The sequence below is a fragment of the Diadema antillarum genome, unplaced genomic scaffold, assembly GCF_040938485.1.
Source record: "Diadema antillarum isolate AM-2024a unplaced genomic scaffold, OU_Dant_1.0 scf00000065, whole genome shotgun sequence".
In the NCBI taxonomy this organism is placed as follows: domain Eukaryota; kingdom Metazoa; phylum Echinodermata; class Echinoidea; order Diadematoida; family Diadematidae; genus Diadema; species Diadema antillarum.
Window position 1 is genome coordinate 1,551,551 of NW_027270954.1, and position 22,970 is coordinate 1,574,520.

A 22,970-nucleotide genomic window follows, 5' to 3' on the forward strand; every position below is an offset into this window, starting at 1 on the left:
ATTGGGCCATCCCAACACATATATGAGGAAATTTAAACATCAGACTTGGGAGGTGCAGTTTCATAGAAAAGGGAGAAATGAAGATTTAAAGATAAGAGTTACTCAGGCATGCTGTGCAGGAAGTATATTCTTTTTCCAAGTGAAAGCAGTGCCTGGAAAAAAAAAGAAAAAAAGATATGGTCCAGAAAAATTGGTACTATCTCGATGTTGTATTGTTTTAAGCCACCAAATGTTCACAGTAAGTAGAGAAAAAGGTACTGTCCCAAGTATAAAAGAAAAAAAAATAGTCAATCCAAATGACATTCTTTGATCCATTAGAGAGGATCCTAATCATAGACTTTTTGTGGGTTTTGAGCTGGGCAGTTACAAATACATTTTGAGAGATAGTGTGAAATCATCTCATTTGGGGGATGCTTTTTGACCAGACATGAATGACCTGACAGCACTTGCCAATGCAAAATTGGTTTAGTGATGTAGAACCATTTATTAGAGAAAAGAAAGAGTGTATGTGATCTTACTTTGCTGCCATAGAAGTGCTATGTTTGTTTGTTTGTTTGTTTGTTTGTTTGTTTGTTTTTGGTTATTCTTTATTTATACAAATGTGTGTGTTTGGTTAAGAAAATGGTTTATTTTTTGTTTTTGTTTCAAAGTTTTATGATGGTCTTTCACAGTGAACTGTTTTATGAGGATCTATTCATGTAAAAAGAATAAAGGGTGAATAGTGTGTAACATCAGAACCATGCATTACAGCAATCTATGTAAAAACAAAGCAAAAGTGTGTCATGTATTTCTAACATTATTTGCAGCAAGAACATGAGAGTAAGAGAAATTGCAATACAATGTACTGTAGCTGTCTTAAAGAGAATGGAATGAACTCTGCCTTCACTATGCTTTCCACACACAAAAAAAGATGACATTATTGGGTGTTTTTCTTCTTGTGCACTGAAATGAGCAAAAGAAATGTACAGAGAGGGTCCTGGGGTATGGACTTCTTAATCTGCATTCTCCAGCTCTCACCAGCTGCAATGTGAGAGATATCAATATCAAGCTGGATTTGAAGTTTAATTTAAAAAAAAAATAATAATAATGATAAATATGTGTCAGTCTTGGTTGACTGAATAACAATCTGTCCATCATGCCACATAGATTTACTCCTGACCAGGTATGTGTAAAGTTTTTTTTTTTTTTAAATTATTATTATTTATCTATTTCATTTCGCTGTATGGATAAGATGATTCGACATTCCACTATCGGTCAGTTCCCACTATTGATTGATGACACTTTTTGTTGTCATTTTACAAAGCAAATAGATCAGGTGAAGAAGAGGTATTTGTAGAGATCTGAGGAAATTTGAGAAATATCAAAGACTTGCAGTGCAGTCAGCCCACAAAGTGAACCCCCTGACATAAGAGAGCTGTTTCAGTCAATTTGAAGTGAGATTTGGTTTAAAGAGGTCTGAACAAGCTTATAATGCATCTTAATGTGTATGATGTTCTTGAGGAATTTGTAATGCATGTATGTAGCATTTACTGTAAAGGGTACTGAGACAAGACGCAAAGTGGCTATGAACCTCCATCTACATGTATGTAATTTGCTCATTAAACTGGCTCTATGTAGAATACTTAATTGTGACCATGAAATCCAGGCTACAGTCTGCATACATGTAACAGCACAAAGTAAGATGCTATCAATTTATGATTGATAGCGATAGTGTCTGTACTAGTGAGATTACATCAAGTTTTTTAGCAGAAGTTGATAGTACGAAGTGTTGTGTGAAGTTACCAGTTCCAAGTGCCATGTTCTACATTGTGAATTTAAGGCTAAGTATTAAATGTTAAGTTCTTTCTAGAGTGTGTCCAGCATTTTTGTGTAATTATATCATTTTCATTTCATTTCTTTAACCTTTTTAACCCTGCTGGTTGTTTTTGCTTTGCTTTCAAGACTCCAAACAAACATCCAAATGCTGATGATTGAAGTGAAGGTGCATCACACAAGTATGTACAATATGTACGGCAATAAAATGAAACACTCATTGAGTGTATTTATGTTGGGACTAAAAGTTAGCCTTGTTATGTAACTTTTAGTTCCATTACTGGCTGCGTGTTTCTTGCTCTGGTCTGTGATTTATGTAGTGCTGTGTCAGAACACCATGCAAATAGTGAGCAATGTGTAGGAGTCCTACTGCATGACATGCATTTTATCACCTCTGTTTCAAATGTCTACAGGAGTATATGTCATTGAGTTGTGTATTGAATTTGTTCGTGTATATGATTACGGATCACCTACAGGTGAAAGAAGTTGCATTCTAACAGAGTTTACAGATGAAATGAATTGATTCCATCCAAATTTTACTCTCATTTCTTTATATTTGTAGTTTTAGAGACAAACAGTTATGCATCTTTATCAGTCATGGTCTGAAAGTTTACAGAATAATTTGTTTGTATTTACATACCAAAAAAGGAAGAGAGACAGAGATTAGAATAGGCATTTTTGCAGAGTATATGTCAGTTGTACCAATGGTCTACATGTAGGACAGTACACTCCTTCATGAGTGTAGTATCATACACAAGGCAGGTTTGTTTCAACATCACATGGGCCTTCTCCACTGTCAGACATTCAGGACTAAACATAATCAGCATTGAGTAATAATTATACTTTCACCTGATTTTACTCGTGCTTTGATTATTCACCTTTGTGCAATAAGCGACAATGCCTAGAATGCTTTGTCATATTATTTTGGTGAAAGAATTCAAAGTGTCTACTTGTCTTTTTTTGTTACTGGGCATATCTACCTGTCTCTTTCTGCAACTGGTAATGTGTTCTTGATTTGGCTATATATTCCCCAAGACTATATGTCTTTGACAGGCTATTAGATGTATTGTGACATTTGGCTGTGGTTGGACAATGCTTCATGTACAATTGTAATTCAAATGGAATGGAGGGGGGAGGGGGTCCAGCTGGGGATATGATACCATTGTTCTGGGGAATGTTTTTGATAACAAGTCATGGAGATTCTGACATTTTGAATCATGTTTGAAGTAGCTTGTGCTTTGCAGAAGAAGGCCAACAGTAGCTTGTAAAACAATACGGGAAGATGTCTCTGAACATGATATGATTTGAATTTATTCAATGTATATGTGAGTGTCTTTTCTGTATAAACTAACTGCCCATGCAGTGTGTGTGTGAGTGTTTTATACATGTACATCTTACTGCCATTGGAGGTAGTGAAATGGCAAAGACCTTCTACTTTTTAGAGTCTAATGCTGTGCAGCTTTGTTCGGGGGGGGGGGGGGCATTTCATGAAGCATTTTGTCCGACAAATTTGCTCTCAGCCAATCAGATGCAAGGATTTCAGTAGTTTGTAACAGTTAGTCAGAAAAATATCCAACCAAACTGCTTCATGAAATGCCCCCCCTGTTCATGCTTAGATTTCTTAAAAAGCTGACTTCAATGCAAAGTGTTTTCCACCTGCCTTCACACTTTGTTCTATCCAAACCATTAATAAAGGGAAAGGGGGGGGGGGAAGATGAGTGGATATGTTTAAAGAGAAGCTGTGACATTCAAGCCTCTGTGAACTTGTATCTCATATGAAGCAGAGAGAAAGATTTCTCAAAACACACATGTATGTCAAATATTCTCTGTTCTATAATCATTTCTGCTTTATAGAGCAAAGAGAATCTGAAGATTCTCCCTGGTAATGATGCAAGCAAACATATGTATTATGATCTGAACCCATTCTCTCTCAGCAAAACATATCTGGACCTCTCAGAGCCAAGGCAATTTTTTGTAATGATATGTGGTGTTTGTTTGTTTGTTTGTTTGTTTGTTTGTTTTTTTTTTTTTCAAATCTGCAAGCACCTACAGGTACTGTTCAGTAAAGGGTTATCCTATTAATCTGATGCATTCTATCACTCCCAAGAGCAGGTATTTACAATTTATATATTTTTTTAATAGTTATGAGGAACTCTCATGTTCAGAAGATTTCTATGTGCAAATTGTTACATCACTTCAGATAAGGATGAATAGATGAATGTGTTTCTGATTTTGATACCATTACTTTCACACTGTCAAAATTATATGTTGAATGTGTACAGCGTGAATGTAACATCAGAAATAACATGTTGATTTCACATCAGTAAATAAGCTTATTTTTACAAATCCAAAGATAGTACTCGGCACTCAAGTAATTCATCTTTATATGTCTTTGTACTTGTTTGGCACAATCTTCTCTATGAATTTTCCATCCAGGATTATGAAGTCACTTTTTTTTCTTTCTTTTGTTTTGTTGTGTTTTTTTTTTAACATGAAATCATGAAGCATGAAGTTAAACACAAGTACTGAGATCTAAGCAAACATAAACTGCACATTCCACTGTGTAAAAACAAGTCAAGGTGACTTCACTGTACTGCCATCTTGTTTCTTATCCTTTAAAAGGTTTGTAAGACAAGAAATAAGAAAACATGGCTCAAATGCACTTTGTATTCTCTGGGTATTATCTCATATATTGACTGGTAAAAGGAGGATTGAGAAGTGATGTTTATGCCATGTACAGTTATCATGGGATAATATCTAGAGAGTTTGAAAGAGCATTCAGTAGCTCCAAAAACATAGTGTAAAGGCATTTGTTCACAAGTTTCCTGTGTGTGGTCTTTACAGAAAATATACTAGATGGAATTGTTCCACATTTGTGTTTTTGCTCATCACTTCACGAAGTGACAGTGTTTGAGTTTTGCATATTGTTGGTTTAAGGTAATTCTTCAAGAATTAGAAGTGTAAACTTCTCAACTAATTTGTTTGCTATTACTACTGTAGATTTTTGGACTTTGAGCATCTATAGAGTACATTCATGTACAGGCTGTATTGCTGTCACCTCTCTTTATATGATGATTTAAGCACTGTTAGTAAAATATATTGATGCATGTGGATGCATTTTTTGTTGTTGTTGCTAGGTGGTGAAAGTGCTAAGTAAACCTCAGGAAACATCTGTAGATACATTGTACCATCGAGAACCCCTGTGAGAGATACAGTATAAGATGAACGCACCAGGCTAAGAGAGTGAAGTCGTGGCTTTCATCATGAGGGACAGCCACTGCATTCAACTTTATACATCTGCAGAGATGGCCCACACGACTCTAACCTTTTTTAGTTGAGCCAAGAACTAGAAAGTTTTCTCATCAGATTTTCAGAGGAAGTAAAATGTTGATAGCTTGGCCAGAGGTTCTCAATTGTGATTGTCCTAGTTTATAAAATTGATTGTTACACAGACACCTTTGTCAAAGGAATATGTGGAGAAAAGGTGCTACTGCCACACAAGACTACTCTAGCAGATTGCTAAATATGGTGTTGTAGCATCATAAGAGATCTAATTGAGATCTGATGTGAAGTACAATATGTATTAATGGTCCACAGAGGAACAACTATGTTTGAAAAGACTGCAGAATATCTGCAGGACAAGTTAATATACTTTTTTTGAGACTATTGACCTATTTTGGTGATTTTATATTAAATGTTCTTGTGCCCTTATCCCAACCACAAACACAGAGTAAATATGTGACTATCTTGAAATTAGAACCCCAACTGAAGTATACCTGTGTCCTGTCAGGGACATCCCAGGCACATTTTGTACTTTCTAAATGTCTTTTTTTTGTGTGCACATTGTGTAGATTTTTATATTTTTGCTCACCATTTGAGTGTGTTTGATATCGAGCTCCAGAGTAAATGGCATTGTTTGGTGCAGTTTGTGATATCACCAATGCTATGTACATAGCAAGTGAATATAAAGTTTATATTTGGAAGTGTTTTCCAGAACTGTTGAAAAGTAATAATTGTGGATACATCTATGGTCTGTATATTGTGTTTCTATATGTGTACATAGACAGATAAAAGAAAGATCTACTGAATAAAATATGATCCACATGTAAGTCTACCATCAGTGTGACAATGACATGTACATACTGACACTAAGCATCGTCCTTCTTCTTGGAGTTTGGATGAATGTTTGGTGTGTGAACACTGGGGCAAGGTCAGATTTGAATGTTTGCATTATAGAAGATTTGATGAAACAGTATAGGTAGAAAGGTAGAAATAGAAATAGAAAAGTGGAGACTGGTATAGAGAATGATAGAGAGAGGTAGGTAAAATGAAAGTGGAAGGAGTTTAGATAGATGGGTAGGACTTAAGTGAATGAATGGACACATGGAAGGATAGATGGAACGGTGATATCGTGTATGTCTACGGATAGCAGGAAGTATGAAGGGATGGAGAAGTGGAGTTAACACATGGAGGTCTTTTGATCGATGTTCACCAAGCACACTGAGCACAAAGTCATACTGTACGAGCTGAAATTTTCGCGTACAGATATTTTCGCGTACAGATATTTTCGCGAATTGCTACTTGGAGGACATTTTCGCGTGTTGTTAGTTTCGCGGTTGCGAGGGTCTAACTGAACTTAGTTATTCGCGCGTTGTTATTTTCGTGTGTTGTTTTTGCGGTTCAAAGGCGATTCGCGAAATTCGCGAAAATAAAGCCACCGCGAAAATTTCAGCTCGTACAGTATATCACTCACAAAACATTTTCTATCCTTGCCAACATATCATTCAGACAAAGGGAAGCAAAATGTATCGGTCCTTAAGATACCTTTTCCCACCAGCTATGAAAGTGCAAGTCATAAATGTTGTTTGGGGTTTACTATAATGGAAGATGTTTTTTCTGCACCACATGGAAGACACATCATAAAAGTTCTCAATACATGAATGCTGTTGTTGACAGATACTGCACAATATGTCATCGCTACTTCAGTAACTTCCGAAGGCTGTGACATTAAGCCATCCTTTAGGAGGCCTGTTTCCTTGATGGCCTCATCTACTACATTACTCCTGTTCACTAATCCACAAAGGTGCCCTGAAACTGTTCATGGATGGGCATGATGTAATCATCTAATCTCTAATGTATTACAATAGCCTTTCTGTAGCAACGTCAGCAACATACTTGAGTGGGCTTGTCTAACTTACACAACAATAAAGTTTGGAAGGGACTCTACAGACGCTATTTGGTAGGGTCAGAAAAAAAAAAAGAGCTTATTATGATCTATCACATAATCAAACACTAAGTCACAGTCACTCGAACATGGCAAGGATAGCTGCAGATGCATGTATACAGTGTGCAGGTAAAGCCACATATTGTATGCAATCCACACCTTTCTGCAAAATCAGTCAAATCGCTTTAGTAAACCATAATGACCGCTTCAAGATAACTTTGGACACAAATTACAAAACATCCCAAACCTTCCTCTCTTTCAACATTCAATATGACTTTATTATCTGTATTATCTGTTCTCAGAAGTCATCAGTGTTTCCATACACTCATTTATTTACAAATAAGTCCCTCACTAGATTAGGCCATTCATGCTGAATGAACTGTGACAATGTAGACATCAAACTCTGCCATCTCATCAATGCTTTCTCTTCTACAAATTGTGTATATCATAAATAGACAAAATGCACTCTTGTGGTGCATCATTAATAGCATAACATTGATGTCATGTGCACCAAAGCATGAAGCACATTTACATTTTCATCTGCAGAAAACTGTTCAAAATACAGTGCATTTTAAAGCAATGATTCTGGCACCCATGGTGCATAGCTATATGAAGTGTGTTGAAAAAAGCAAAACATGTTTGACATGACCATGCCACCTTCACAGTATTAAGAGACCATGGTGGTATCAAAACACAGCTGTCCTATATAAATGAATAATTCCTATACAATATGGTCTGTCCTTCTTTGTTCCTTTTTAGTAGTCCAAGACAGCATGGGAACAATTATAATGTTTCCTGTACAACAAACAATAGGAGTCTTCAACCTTGACCTAACATTAAACCTTCCCTGTCAATGGCACTCATTCCCTTAAGTTATGTGAACATGTTCTTATCATTCTTCCACAGAGATGGGTGCACATATGTCAGTTTTTCTTGGAGACCTTGTAAATCTAATGATCATAGTAGCACTGAGATAATGCTGAACTAGTCTTTCAACCTGTCATTGGCATGTCATGTCTGGTATGCAGCAAGAAGCTGGTAAAGACTAGATACGATTAAAGCAATGTCCACTGAGAATGGTTTATTGCTTCTGTAACAAAACATAATTGTAGCCTTGTATGCAGCCATAGAGTTAACTTGTAGAGTGAGACATACACACCAGACACATGCTAGATGTAAGTCACAACTTCTGTCATCCTCATCATCACAGTTCATTCCATCCAATCAAGTGAGGTTTGCTAGATTTCCATGGTTACATCTCCCTGGATGGTACCATGGCAGTGAACTCTGACCTACTTGAAGAAGAGTTTGGAGATGGGTTGGTCTGGACTGTACCCTGGTTTGAATCCCTTGTGAATGGAGTGGTTCTGTCAAACACGAATGGGACAAAATGTTTCTCATTCATCCTAGCAATACTTTTAAGTTTTATTCACAGACCCTCCCCCCCCCCCCAAAAAAAAAAAGAATCAAGTTAACAAAGAACAAAACAATTAGATGCAACAACATAACACTCATAAGGCATATTCATCCAAAAAGGACATAAAAACTCTGTGTCAGAAATATGCAAATGCAGGGGAAAAAATACTTTTTGCAGGAACATCACAAAGCATGGTGAATGAGATTTGAGAACTGCAGCCATTGTCACTTGCAAGAGTCTCTCATACAAAAAAGGTTTAACCATATTGCCATCAATACAATTTTGTCCCGGAGTCACACAAAGTGCCGTGAATGTGGTGTGCAAAGTACATCAGAACTCTAGATGTTGCATCTATTCTATGACAAAGGTTTGCAAGGAGAGTGAGCAAAAAAAAAAGTCAAGCATGGGCTTTCATTTAAACACTGTCAAAAATACACATCGGGATACAACAAAGTGAAAGTGTGAGCTAAAATTGGCAAAACTTTACGTTATAAGGGTCTACACTTGAATATTGTAACTGTCTATAATTGAGTTGGTCCAACTCAAATTAAAAGGGGCTCTGGTGCTTGGTTACAACAGGTAGGGAACCTATCAAATTTCAGCAGGCCAAACTTTGCATGGCAAATGGTTTAAGGCTTCACATGGTGAACACATCTGCCTCATACAGGACTTTTGTGATTGGAAGCAACATGATGACAGTCTCAAACTGAGCTGGCAAAACTCTGTCTACAGAGGGCCTGTCACTCACCTCCTCAAAGTCTCGGGTCAGACTGTTGAACTGGTCAGCTCCAAAGGTGATCTCAGGGAGATACTTGGGCATCCACATAGACCGCGTCACCTCCATCTTGTTACGCACACTGCAGGCAGACAAGAAATCGGTTTCAATGCAAAATCACCTCCACAACATTCCATCATCTATACCCATGTACTAACTACTATAATCCCAAACTGAAATTGATGTATTATGTCAGTGTTGTCATGCGATGACAGGTATAAAGAAAGTCATGTCCTGTCCATATTTACTGTATGTGCATTGTGTGTGGCTTCTTCCATCCTCTTTGTTAACGATGCCATGCTGATGTACCAGAAAACAGTCAATCTGGCGATACAGGAAATCGTTGTTCTAAGCAGAGTTTAAATGCTGACACTGGAAGCAAAGCACTCTACTTCACCCACGAGGCTAGGCGAAATGAAGAACTATAAGGAATGGTCATAGCAATTTAAGCTACTCAGAAGCAAAGCTCAGTATAACACCCTTTTAACACTCAGCAGGAGAAGCAGTTTACCGATCTTAACTGGTCCTTAAAGGGGAGCGCCAAGATACAGATGAATTTTGTATTATATCAGTTTTTGCTGTAAAGGGGACTGCCAGGCTAGCAAGACTTTTGTTTACTGTTTTTGCTTTATGCTAATGAGACATGTATTATGGCTTTGATTTCTGCAAAGAGATACTAGGAACCAAGAAATGATCTACCGCGTTTGCAAAATTCATAAAATACATTAATTCCATGCATGACTTTGTGTGTTTGTATGTTAATGCTGGATATACTTTCACTGCTTATTGCTTCTAAATTGTTGGTTCCACCAAAAATAGTGGTGCATTGGCTGCATGAACCCACATACAATACATATAGACTTGCTAATCATGCATGCACACTCAGTAGTTGCGACTGGTTGCATGCGGGGGCCAGCGATATATTGCCCTACAATATACACCCATCGCATCACGTGATGTATTTCCTAGCTATGATCTCACATATAGTGCTTTTTGATTTGCTTATAAACTGAACAGAACAGGATAGTGGCATGCTCTCTTAAGAATCACGCAAGTTTTAAATGTACAATGTACCCTGATAAAATGCCCTCCTTAACAAACAAACAAAATTTTAAACAAGGGAAAGTGCGTACAAGAGAGGGTAAGTACACCAAAGTACTCACAATCTGTAGAGCCTGTCAAAGTTGTCGTCAGTCATCTCATTCCATGGAAGATGCTCATACTTCAAGAATTCAACATCCTCAACCATCTGCCATGAAAAGATAAGGAGTCAAAACCAATCATCAACTCTGTCAAAGTGATTACCTGTGTGAAGCAACATTTTCCTGATCAGCCTTCCTGACAGAATAAAGTATGTAACAAAAACTGAATTTACTGCAACTTTGATTTGTTTTGGGTTTTTTAGCCTCTCAGAAATCAGTGAAACAAGATAAATTCTTTCATAGAGTAACACTTAAGCAATCTCATTTCTTAACTTCTATTATGATTGTGGCAATCATTTAGTCACCAATACCATAAAACTAGATATTTTCATAACATGAAATTTTTGCAAATTGCTGACTGGTTTCCAATGCATATAGTTTAGACATGAACTTTCGCTTGAATCTTGGCTCCACACAAAATTTGCAAAAATTTCATGTACACAAAAGCTTTGGGTTTAACAGTAGTTCCATAAAAATCCATTTGTGAGCATGAATTTTTCCAGTAGCTATCAAAATCAAATGTCAATTTAAAGCAGTCATAGCCTAAATGGAGGAAACACATTACGAAACAAGGGGGAAAAAAAGGAAGATTCCGTACAAATACAATAGATGATACGCCAATGGCGTATCACCTAATCATGCATTCCGAGTCTAAACTGTGGTTTTATGGGGTCTTATCACTGATCTCTATAGGAGGTATCTAGACATCTCATTAGCCAATCGCTTTGAAGCCACCGCGCCCCAATCTTACCATGCACATCGTCATACACTTTGTGTGAAAAGCTCTGCTGGAAAATGTGTGCAAGTCCCCACAGAGCGTGCGTAATAGCATGGAGGCACAGCAGCTTAAATTGTATGTATAGCGTGAATGGGCCCATAAGATATCCAGATACCTCCTATAGGGATGAGTGGTTCTTACCCTGTCCACATCCCTGGGACTGTTGACATCGTACACCAGGACCTCTGATGTCTCTCCCATGGCGGGAAGAAACTTCTCCTTGTACTCATCCTCTATGTGCTGCAGGTACTCCACAGGGATGTCCTGTTCATGAGGCTGGCAGAAAGACAGATAGAAGGGAAGGGGAAGATGGAGAAGGACAGGGAGGAAGGAGATGGAGAGATGGAGGGAAGGGAGGATTGCCACCAGACGCCAGGATACATTAGTACCAAATTCACAACCATGTCAAAGGTTATCACGATCAAACAATATCACCGGACATGTAAGATATCAAATAGGATTGAGAGAAAATGGGTAAAATTGTTTTGTGCCAAAATGAAGGAAATAAAGAAGAAAAATGGATTGCAGTGGCATGGCAGACAGGTACAGATATGAAGGAAAGACAAGAGAGGAAAGTCACAAGAACAAGAAATGACAATGAGTCATGCACAAAGACAATTGTCAAGAAAGGGATGATATGGTGGAGTGATCAACAGTACAGATAAGTAATCAACATGTAATGCATGGGAATAGATATGAAATAGGTAACACAGAAAAATGTGTGTAGTTCAACAATGTAAGAATGAAATTAAACATGATCATAATGACAGGGTACATACAGCATGCAATGTGCATACAGATTGGGGGGAGCAGTCACATACAATTAAGACAAAGAAGAGGAAGGTTGGTAAGAATCAGAGATGCAAAGGAGGCAAAAAGGATTATTTCTTTCAGAGTTCATAACTGCAAGATTCAATTCACCTAAAAGATGTAGAGTTACAGTTCCCAGGTGACCCTTTGATTCATAGACATAGAAAAGTTTGGAAACTCATGCCAATTCATGAGTCTTATGTCTTAGTGGCCAAGTTACCTGAAAATTTTACTATATCATTGAAATATGACTAGCTTGCTTGGTCACTGCAGTCATCTAATTCTACAATTACATGCAACAGATGGCTTTGGTTGAGTTTGCATTTGGTGATTATGAATGACGCAAATCAATAAATGTTATGATTGAAGCAAGTAGAGCATCCAGTGTGATCTGTTATTTAGCTTCCACAAAGCCTATAAAATATATTAAAACCAGTATTCAAACCTTATATTAGGAATTACTGTGTGATAGATTATCAAAGGTGACTGCTGAATGCCTTGATAATCGATGTATCCATGTATAGCAACTATGCACACAGCAAACAACATTTCTTTACCAAAATGCAATCACATTACCTCAGTAGCTTTACCTTAACACTTTTTTTGCTCGCCAACAGTAGCTGCAGGGAACCCGAAGTACTAGACATGTCACTCATCATTTTACAAGGAGAAAGTAGGAATCTATGGTTAAGGCCAGATTACCTCAATTTAGACACAACTGTGTTTCTATCTCTTTGACTGTAGATGTTATTACAGTGGTCCACACAGAGACCACTCCATCATTGTTTATACTTCATTTGACATTTATTGTCATATTTTCTCAGTCAAGAGGTTACTTTTCAATTCAGCATGCACATGTACTCACACAACGTGCTCTGGCAGAAAGAGAAGAATTAAAGATAGCTTTAAAATTTGTGAGAATGTAAGGTACAAAGATTTGAAAGCAGATCACACACGAGCTCAGAAATGCGGAGATGGAGCGATGTCAAAGTATGCATGCTTACAAGACCCCTTGCCTTGATATGGGCATCTAGCTGGGAGACTGGAGTATCGAGGTAGATGACTAGATGGGGTGGCTTCAGGCGGTACAAGGAAATCTTCTGTGCCTCGTAGTAGTAGTCATAACCTGTGAGAATTGGAGGAGAATGAGTGAGACGGAATAGAACATCATCCACTGGGATGTACCGAGTCTACATAAAATAACACACTTGAAATAATATTTAGGTATGTACCTAGAGATTACCTGCACACAATTATATATGTGTACACCATTTAAAATGTGAAGTTGTCTCCTGTGGTACATTGTATCTTACCTATAATCTATGGAGAATCACAAGATATGCACTGCTTTAACCCTCGCTGGCACATCTGCTGCTGTGCTCAATGACCATTCAGCACCAATGTCTTAAAATCAAATGTCAGTAAATAGGGAATAAAAATCCTCTAAATCCCCACTGCAACATTTGACTACAGCATTGCAGAACTTAATTGGGTTTGTCCATAAAACAAAACAAAGGCAAAACAGAGGACAATTAATTAAATACAAATACAACTTGAATTAAAACACAGCATAGTTCTTGCACATAAGAAAGTCACATCACAGGGAAATATGACAGTTATGAAACTTCTTGAATTTTTACTTCATTGTAACCAGAATTTCATTATAACCATGTTTGTTATAACAGGAGTGCACTGTATTCTTCTTCTAGTGAAGAACGTGAATAGTACCTTCAGGCTTAAAGTATTCCATTTAGTATGTATCTGAATGGGAGACTCACACTCTCTCCTGAAGTAGCCCATCTTGTACATGGCTTCCATGAAGACACTGTCACTGTATACTGACCTCTCCAGCACCACACCCTGACCTATAACATACCAGAGGAAACGATTACAAGGTCACTAACAAGAATAGCATACCAGTGATATTCATTAGAACACTGTATTTCATGTTTGAATGCACCATCACTATACCCTGGGGTTTTGGTTTTTTTTAATAGTGCTTAATGTTGCATTTAACCTAAATGTAAATGTAAATAATACCTCACAAAAAAAACCCAACCCAACAGAATGGTGCACATGTGTATGACTATTGAGACTAAAACAATTAGTGAATTGCTTGTGACAACCCTTACTGAATTGTCTGTCATTGTGGATTTTCCAACAATGAGAACAATGCCAATGAAATAGTACACATTACATCTACATTTTGTACTCATATTTCACATGGGTCCATGTATACTATAAGTAAACAATCAAGAATGATTATAAAGCTTGCATTTTCCCATGTTTGTTTCCACTACTGAGGCAAATATATTAACATAAATTTGTAAAATTCAAAATATTGCATTGTTCAAAAGCAGGCAATCTAATCATAGCAGTTGTGTTGCCAGTATAATCTACTTTAAGACCCATAAACATTGTGGCAACGGTTTCATTGACAAAATATCTTTACAGCAAGAAAGTCTTTTAACATGCTACACAAGCTTTAATACCCAATATCTGCCACTAGCAACTAAGACTGACTGTTAGGTTAAGAACAACTACACATCTGCTCAACAAAAGAAAAAAATAAGGCTTGTGTTTTGTGTCATAGAGTGAGACATGAGACATCCAGTGGCTCACCAGTCTCCAGTAGATGTTGTACGGCGTCTGCGTACTGCACAAAGCGGACAGCGTACATCATCAGCTGGAAGCGGAAGGAATGACCATCCTTGTCAAAGGGGTCAGCATAGAACCGCTCTAACGAACAGTAGCCTGTGGACAGTAGACAGAAAAAAAAACACAATATTTTACTATGTAACATCATTTGTACTCTCCTACACAAGTATGAAAAGTAAATCTATATAAATATTGTCAAAGAATTCAGCATTTACTATCAAACACTTATCAGCTTTCATCTGCAGATAACAGGATATTTGTTGTACTTGTTAGAGTAGACTGTTGGGGACCCTAATGCTTAGTGGTTTGGTGTTGATACAAACACTTGAAATTCTCAATCCTATTGTTGCCATAAATTACACACAAACTTGCTAAAAGCTAATGTACACAAACATAGTAAAACTATATATGAGTATGTGGGGCTCATACAATAAGTTGTAAGGTTTGTGTACAAATTGATTTTATGCTAGGTGTTTCAAAAAACATTTCCCACTTTTGATCATTAATAGTTCAAAAACTATTCATCCGATAAAACTGTCATTGATACGAGTAACAGCTGAATAGTGTACAATTTTGTTGGAGGTGATTTGAATGTGAAAGCATAAATCAGTTTCATTAAATATAAGATTGATTTTGAAGTAAGGTTTCAGAATTTGGTCAAATTCTAACCCTCTATACAAATATTGAACTTTGCACAGGAACCAATGATGTGTATGTGAGTGTGTGCTGACAATGGCACTGAACAATGGACATGCCTGAACCACCTGTTGACTAGGCGTCAGTCTCGCGCTCCCAGGCACATGAATGCTTAATCAATAATTCATGTGGATTGCCCTAGGCACTGCTAGTCTGAATTCATGCACGGTAAAGGGTAAAATGCATGCACATCGAAAAAGTAAGCACATGTTTCCATGTGCTTGTTAAACACCACATTCCATTCCATCTGACAATCATTTTCAAATTTTGCTTCACATATCATTAAATTTGGGATATAAATAAGCATAAATGATCTAAAGTTCTTCATTTTAATACAACTGTCTACTAATAGTCTGACAAATTTGTCGCTTTTTCGATAAAAAGAGATCATTTTTGGTAAAGAGTTCAGCAGCATTTTTCGTTGGGGCGATTTGTTTCACAGTAGATTTATTTAAGGCTCCATATACACAAGTGTATACTCTAATTGATTTTCTTTGCTTCCTGTCACCATGTTTACCACAGAACAGAAGGTATTCATTGTAATTTCCTTTTTCAGAAGTAGGGAGAGCACTGTCGTGACTCAACGACAGTATCGGCAGGCGTTTGACTTTACACATGTACTGCCAGAGGCTGAATGAAGACTAGTTGTTGATAGTGGAATTTCTCATGAATAAATAATAAAGCATTCAAACCCTGGCCATCGTTCAGGACCATTGTCAGGGTGTTAACCACACACTCCCATACACACCCATTGACCCCTGTGCAAAGTGAAAGTTTTGTACAGAGGGTTGAAAAAAGAGCAAAATCTGAAACCTTACTGTGAAATTAATCATGGATTTCATGAAACTGATTTATGCTTTCATATTTAAACCACCTCCAACAAAACTGTAGTGTACACTATTCAGCTATCACTCATATCAATGACAGTGTTATCTGATATATTGTTTTTGAATTATTAAGAATCAAAAGTGGGTAATGTTTTTTGAAACACCTAGTAGCAAAGTTTTTCTCTAAACCTGAAGTGCTCATGTAAAACACTCTTAAAGTTACCCTATATTTTTAAGGAGTTCTTGTACCCCGTTTACAGTGCAGGACTGGGCCGAGCCGCGGCCGAGCCCAGCCTCAATTGCGGGGCCGAGCCCCACAATTTTGTCCGTTTACACTGCCGGGCTCGGCCGCGCTTTTGATTCAAACCTTTCAATATTTTGTCGTAGTGGCGCTCTGCTTGTAAACAAACGCAATTTGGTATAGTCTGGTTTTCAGACCCTTTGCCACCTGGATTCCGTGGCAACGAAGTCGCCGTTCGGGCATAGGCCTTTGCCGAAGGAAAAATCCTTTGCAGGACAAAACCACCTTAAACTACAAGTGTATACTAGTTTTCGACGTTGAGGGGGTTAATATCCTGAATAACGAAATAGTACGGGCAGAGGGTTCGGAAGCCAGACTAAAATTGGCCACGCATTTGGCCCAGTTTGCGTTTACACCGAGAAAAGGCCCGGCTCGGCCGCGGCCAGACCACCTCCAGAGCGAGGCCAAATGCGAGGCCAATTTTGGCCCCACATTTGGCCTTTTGCGCGTTTACACTGAAGCGGGGCTGGGCCGAGCCGCGGCCGAGCCTCGCACTGTAAACGGGGTCCCAGACAACAATCTAAGCTTGATCTATCAAACATGTTCAGACTACATACCCACGAATTTGTCATCGTATTTCTTGCCCTCTCCCAGATCTTTTTCATCAAAGTAGTGCAGAGTGGCTTCCTTCATGTACCGCATCCCAAGCTTTTCTGCAAGACCTTTGGCCAGGGAGCTCTTCCCAGCACCAATGTTCCCATCTACGACGATAATCTTGCTTCTCTCATCAAACTTGTCGAGGAACTTGTAGCCAAAGAGGTTGCCCAGAATGCCTCCTGTACCTCGACATCTTTTTGGTTGCTAAGTGGGAATTAAAGAAAACACTTGTTAAAGCACAGGTTCATTACATTTACAATACCTGCATATACCTGTCACTCCTACAGTGGCGCATCCAGAGGGGGGCACACCGGGCGTGCGCCCCCTCTTTATTTATTTTTAAACAAAAGAAATAAAAAGAAAAAATGGGGGCACGTGTGCCCCCCTAGTTTTGTAAAGGTGCCTCCCCTTTACGAAATTCATGGATCCGCCCCTGTTCCTATCATTTCCAAACTTTTTATCTAATATCTTATACTTTCTATTTTCTCAAGACCTGAAGGAGTGAATTTGAATATCAATGTTGCCCATGCTTCCATGCATACAGCAAACAAACAAAAACAAAAAGCTAAGGAGCAACAGTAAATCCTATATATACAGTACGTACATAAGTATATATACAATCAAAAGGCATGCCACATATCTCATAACGGACTTCAAATTCTTGTGGTCAGGCTTATGGTAAAATCCTTCAAAACTATTTGCTACATTGTATGCAAGTTTCTGCATGTTAGCCGAGAGTTGATTATTACAGAGATGCCAAGTTTCTCAACTGGCTGGGAGTGAGAAACAACAAAGCAGCTGAAGGGGGCGGGGTGGAGCGGATGTGAACTTGTATACTGCATGTAGATGGAAGAGTCCACAATTTAGAGACTAGACCTCTTAATGTTACGTAATACATGATCATGATGATCACATCGTACGATTCATAATTTACATGCATGCCATAACTACAAAGTACACTACAGTAAACTACAAATGTTGACTTGTCCACTAGAATGTAGCAGCGCTGTACTGCGTTACCATGGTGACCACAGTGCACTGCTCCGTCCTGAAAGTGAAAATGTGCAAAACCCTCTTGCAGCTTATATTTACATTGATTTAGGAAAAGAGAAGGAAAGTCTGTTTAAAACTAGGACGGGTGCCTGCTATTGTATTTGTACAGTTTCTTATTATGATATAGGCAGTAGAAGTGGGCACTGCAAAATGTCACACTGCAGCACAGCACCACAGCTGACAGTTGACCGCTCTGCCTGACCTTTTGATAAAGTACCCCTTGGCCCAAAGCCTCATTATCACTGACCATAACAAATCACCACCTCTTAGGGAAGAACACCGCCACTGACCCCTCACTCTTTAGTGTTTCCGGGGTCGTTTTTCTTCCAAGTTCAGGGCAAATAGATCTCATTGTGCGTATGAATGAAAATAGAAATAAGATGACATGGAAATATACCAGTTGCTGTCTGATTGACACATCCTAAAGCCAGGCAGCTAAAAACAAAATCTGACCCCAGACTGGACGGAGACTTCGTGTGCATCTTTGACCCCTGAAGAGGAAGTGAGGATGACCACGACCTCCACTCCGCTGTCATGACCGAGCCATATAAAAACCCTGAAAACTCGGAAATAGCATGACACTGAAATTGCCATTGACTGCTGATTATGCTGCCCGAGATCAGCTCGTCTAGCTGATTATTCTCCTCAACTTCATGACTTTTGGCTGAAAACTGTGAGAGGACTTTGTTTCGTTAGGCAGTCCTTGTTTCTACACAACTTTTGGCTGAAAACTTTGAGAGGACTTTGTTTCGCCTGGCAGTCCTTGCTTTTCTGCCCCATGCCTCGACAGCCTGAAAATAAGCATTTTTTCTGGGAGGAGAACAGCACCGCAGCCCAAAATCAGTGTTTAATCACAACCGGCAATTAGAAACTGTTGACTCTACATACACACGTGTATAAGAGGATAATGTCCGCTCAATCTCTTCCGATGACTACCACAATGCGGCATCTACATCGTTTCAGTCAACTCTGACTCTTTGCTCCTAGCCTCGTTCACGTCGAGCATCCGGTCAACTGTCATCCTGTTCCCATTTCATCACGCTCTGGACCCGTCATGTTCGAGTTTTTCGCTCTGGTCTCGTCTTTTGCACTCATCTTCGACGACGCCGTCCTCGCAAAGTGACGCACACCATTCAGTGGACTTTCGCAGAACATTCCGGAATTAACATAAACTGGAGATTTCTTGCCCTGGTACACCTTGTTAGATTATTGGTGGTGAATGTTTATAACAATATTTGGAATTTCCTAATTCGGATAATATCTGTGGATCCACATTATTTAGCTTGATGTTGAACAAGTCAAGAAGGGTAATGTACATCTGTTCAATTTATGGTCAAGTTGTAAGCATTATTCTGAATGCCAGAATAATATAAGATTTTTGTCTGTCACTACAACGCTACAACTGACAGAATGTCGATGCACGTATGATCCTGATCGGTTGTAAATAAAGTCTGTTCGATTGAGAAGGCCATTTCCAATGTAAACCGAACTGTCTGATATGTGTTTGCTTTAACCTCGTTGTCTCATACATAATAATAAAAAATAGGGGAATTGGTTATAGACCCTTGCGCATGCAACTTAAGCAAAACAATAACAAGCACTCAAACCATAATACAACAATGCCAATTCTTCCTAAAAGAAGTTTAACTGTTCCCCCGGCCCAAGAATACTCTACACAGTGGTGAGGGCCTCGAGATTGCAGGTGCAACACTGTAAAATGAGGAATGTTCTCGTGCATTTTAATTTCGCGAATTTTGCGAGAGCCAAGACTTGCGAAATTAAAATGCACATGAAAGTTCTTGTCTACTCTATAGATCCATTCTATGCATTGAATGTTAGAGGCAACTTGCGAAAATATCATGCCATGAAAATATCATGCTTTACAGGACTTGCTAGACTCTATCTAATAACAACACCTAACTGTTAGATTCTAGAAGCTTCTAGTAGACCGATGGTATTTGTCTCTTCCTGGTGGGCTTTTTATCTGACGTCGGGACATGATGGTCATCCCCCCATTTATTAGAACGGGGGCTGACCATACATGTCCCAATGTCAGATAAGAAGCCCACCGTGAAGAGACAGATACCATCACGACCATCAGTCTAAATGGTGTTTTAGTAGAACGGTCTACTGTACACCATGTCCATGGCATGATGTAAAAAAACAAACAAACGTCAGACATTCAAAAGTCCAACCCTGATATTTATAATTAAATAAAGATTAATGTTAACTCACATGCATCTGTACATGATTTCGCTGACAAGGGAGTTTGACGGCCGCTGCTCCAAGCACGCAGAAGTGGGCTGCCCTTCGCGAGCTGGAAGCGAGCATTCCCAACCTCAGCACGGCACGAGACATGGCGACACCTGAAAAGTCATTTGCAACACAGTACAGTCACACTCACCAATGATACCACTAATACAATTACAAACATAGGGCCTGGATCTAGACCCTAATTCTATGATTTATTACATATGTTATGGGCTATGTATAACTTAGCATTATACTACATGTATACTGAGTCAATATCAATAGATGAAAGTTGTATACTGACCTTCGCTGAGGACCTAGCCAGCAGACCAAATACTGTATTGTCACCAGGTACCAGCACCTCACATCTGAATATTCGAGTACAGTATCCGTAAGCCGTCGCGTCACGCACCTCTAACGTTAGCTATGTATATGTACGTACATACGTAGAGTACACACGGGCAACATGAAAGAGTATGCACTGGACTACAGTATCGATGGAACGTACAGTACAATGTACTTACAGACAGGCAATGTGATGATAGCTGGCGCTATTCATTTTGCCGGTGGCTTCACCATCCTCGGGATCAGTTACAAGTCATACACCCTGGAGCTCCAACCATTTCCCTCCTTGGATTCGTCAGATTTGACTCTATTGTCACCAGTTTCCCTTTGCAGCATTTTGTTTTTGTTATGTATGAAAGAAGCACGATTACGTATCATTTTATCTGTAGTGTATAATAATCCCTTGTCATTTGCTCTGATCTGAGAGGTATTATTGAGACTGGTAATCTTATGTTTAATCTTCCAATGTCTTCCTGTCTGACTTACAATCTCTCAAAATTAATGTTAGTAAGAATCTTACTTTTTTTTTAAAGATGACATACAACAATCCTTATTGGTAAAACACAATCGCTCTAAAGTACAAGTGAACTACAATTTGGCAAAACTAGAATTAACAAATTTAGCCAAACTAAGCTATCAAAGGTCAAATAAACCGAGTGATATTAGTATTACATTGTATTTACCAATAATCATTATTAATATAGAAGTGACTACCTAAAGGCTTTCGTAGCTGGATGAGAAAGGAAAGTCCTCTAAGAGAGAAGACAAGACATTTCTTTTACATTCTTAGCATGATGGGTATTGTGTATAGTGATTGCCTTGTAAAAAAAAAAATGCATATTTATCTAAAAATAAAACTACTTTACATCTCTATCATGAATATAAGTTCTAATGATTCATTGCCAACTTAAACATCTCATTCATAGGCACATCTTGAACTTTTCAATTTTGTCGACCTAAAGGTTTTTGCTTTCATCCTGCATTTCAGTCTTTTATGCATGTGTTTTATTGTAGAAAAAATGATGCGTCACATTCTAAATCTTTTATTACAGAAAACAATCATTTTATGCCACCTGTTTTATTTAGCGAGATTTACATACCAGTTTAGAAGCTGCAGTAGTGCAAAACTACAGAAAACACAAACCAAAACATCATAGAACAAAAAAAAAATTTTTTTGTTCTTCTTCCTTAGAAAGATTTTACAAACAAGAAAAATGAGACGAGGTTTCTCTCGATATTTCAGTTCCAACGCAATTATGTATAATGTAGAATGGATTAAGAAGAGAATGATGTTGCCTACTTCATACAACGCGAGTCTTATGCTTTTCAGTGTCCACTTTGATAATGCATCCTTTATTGTTATTATAACTATAATCTACTACCATAATAGGGGCCTACACTGCATGTTCCCCGTATAGCTATAGGCCTATGTAGGGCCTACGCCGACTGCTATAGTGTTACCATTGGTGAGACATAAATCTCCATTATCGATCGTTATCTTTTTCAAACAACATCATCAATCATAATTTTGCATGATTGACACCGTTGTTGCAGTGTTTGTTACACTCCAACGATAACGAATGATATAAGAATACACACTTGGTAACGCAATATGGTCTCAAAGTTCCAAGGTTGTCCCGCTTTTTCTAACATGGCCATCAAAGTAACGTACATCACTTTCGGTACTTCCGGGATATCTTACAATATTGCATACAGTTTGTAAGTATAAAGGTCCAATAAAAAGCGCATTTCTACCCATTTCGAATTGATGAATTATTTCCAAAAAATGAGTAAAAAAGGCACCTGAGCTTTCGTCTCTAGAAGAATTCCTCGGAGGGAAAACGGATGGGCTTGACACGGGCCTATTTATACATCTATTATAACAACATAATAGTGCACACGTGGGAGGGGCTAGGGACACAGAACAATGAAAACAAAGGGGTAGGAGATTGGGTATTAAAATCTGGGCTTTATGTTAATTTAATATTATGAACAGTTCCAATCAATATAAGGCATGCACCCATGCAGGGTTCGTTTTAACTTTGATCAGTGTAGGCCCTGTGGTCAAACAGGATCGATAGACAAAGTCCATTATGCTGGTTTACAAGAATGATGGCAAAAATAATGATAATGATGATGATGATGATGATAATAGTAATAATAATAATAACAATAATGATAATAATAATAAAATTAGGAGCCAACCACACTTTTAGAGCCAACTA

The 22,970-nt window shown here is 38.3% G+C and overlaps 1 protein-coding gene across 1 annotated transcript; it reads right to left on the reverse strand.

Moving 5' to 3' along the window:
- Positions 1-7,295: 7,295 nt before the first annotated feature.
- Positions 7,296-20,801, reverse strand: LOC139716390 (NADH dehydrogenase [ubiquinone] 1 alpha subcomplex subunit 10, mitochondrial-like). The gene is made up of 10 exons (XM_071627940.1): positions 20,705-20,801; positions 20,386-20,516; positions 17,058-17,301; positions 14,641-14,772; positions 13,797-13,883; positions 13,023-13,144; positions 11,350-11,472; positions 10,392-10,477; positions 9,202-9,310; positions 7,296-8,403 (listed from the first exon to the last, which is right to left on the reverse strand). Exons 2-10 carry the CDS (start codon positions 20,506-20,508, stop codon positions 8,329-8,331), a joined length of 1,101 nt encoding a protein of 366 aa, XP_071484041.1. The 5' UTR covers positions 20,509-20,516; positions 20,705-20,801; the 3' UTR covers positions 7,296-8,328.
- Between the last annotated feature and the right edge of the window lie 2,169 nt (positions 20,802-22,970).

What these genes read in the sequence shown, in the direction of transcription:
- LOC139716390 (XM_071627940.1), bottom strand. Translation starts at nt 20,508, where the DNA reads ATGTCTCGTGCCGTGCTGAGGTTGGGAATGCTCGCTTCCAGCTCGCGA. An exon ending in ACAACATCTACTGGAGACTG is followed by an intron (nt 13,884 to 14,640) that starts GTGAGCCACTGG and finishes GGTATGTTATAG; the next exon opens with GTCAGGGTGTGGTGCTGGAG. An exon ending in GTCCCAGGGATGTGGACAGG is followed by an intron (nt 10,478 to 11,349) that starts GTAAGAACCACT and finishes TTTTCATGGCAG; the next exon opens with ATGGTTGAGGATGTTGAATT.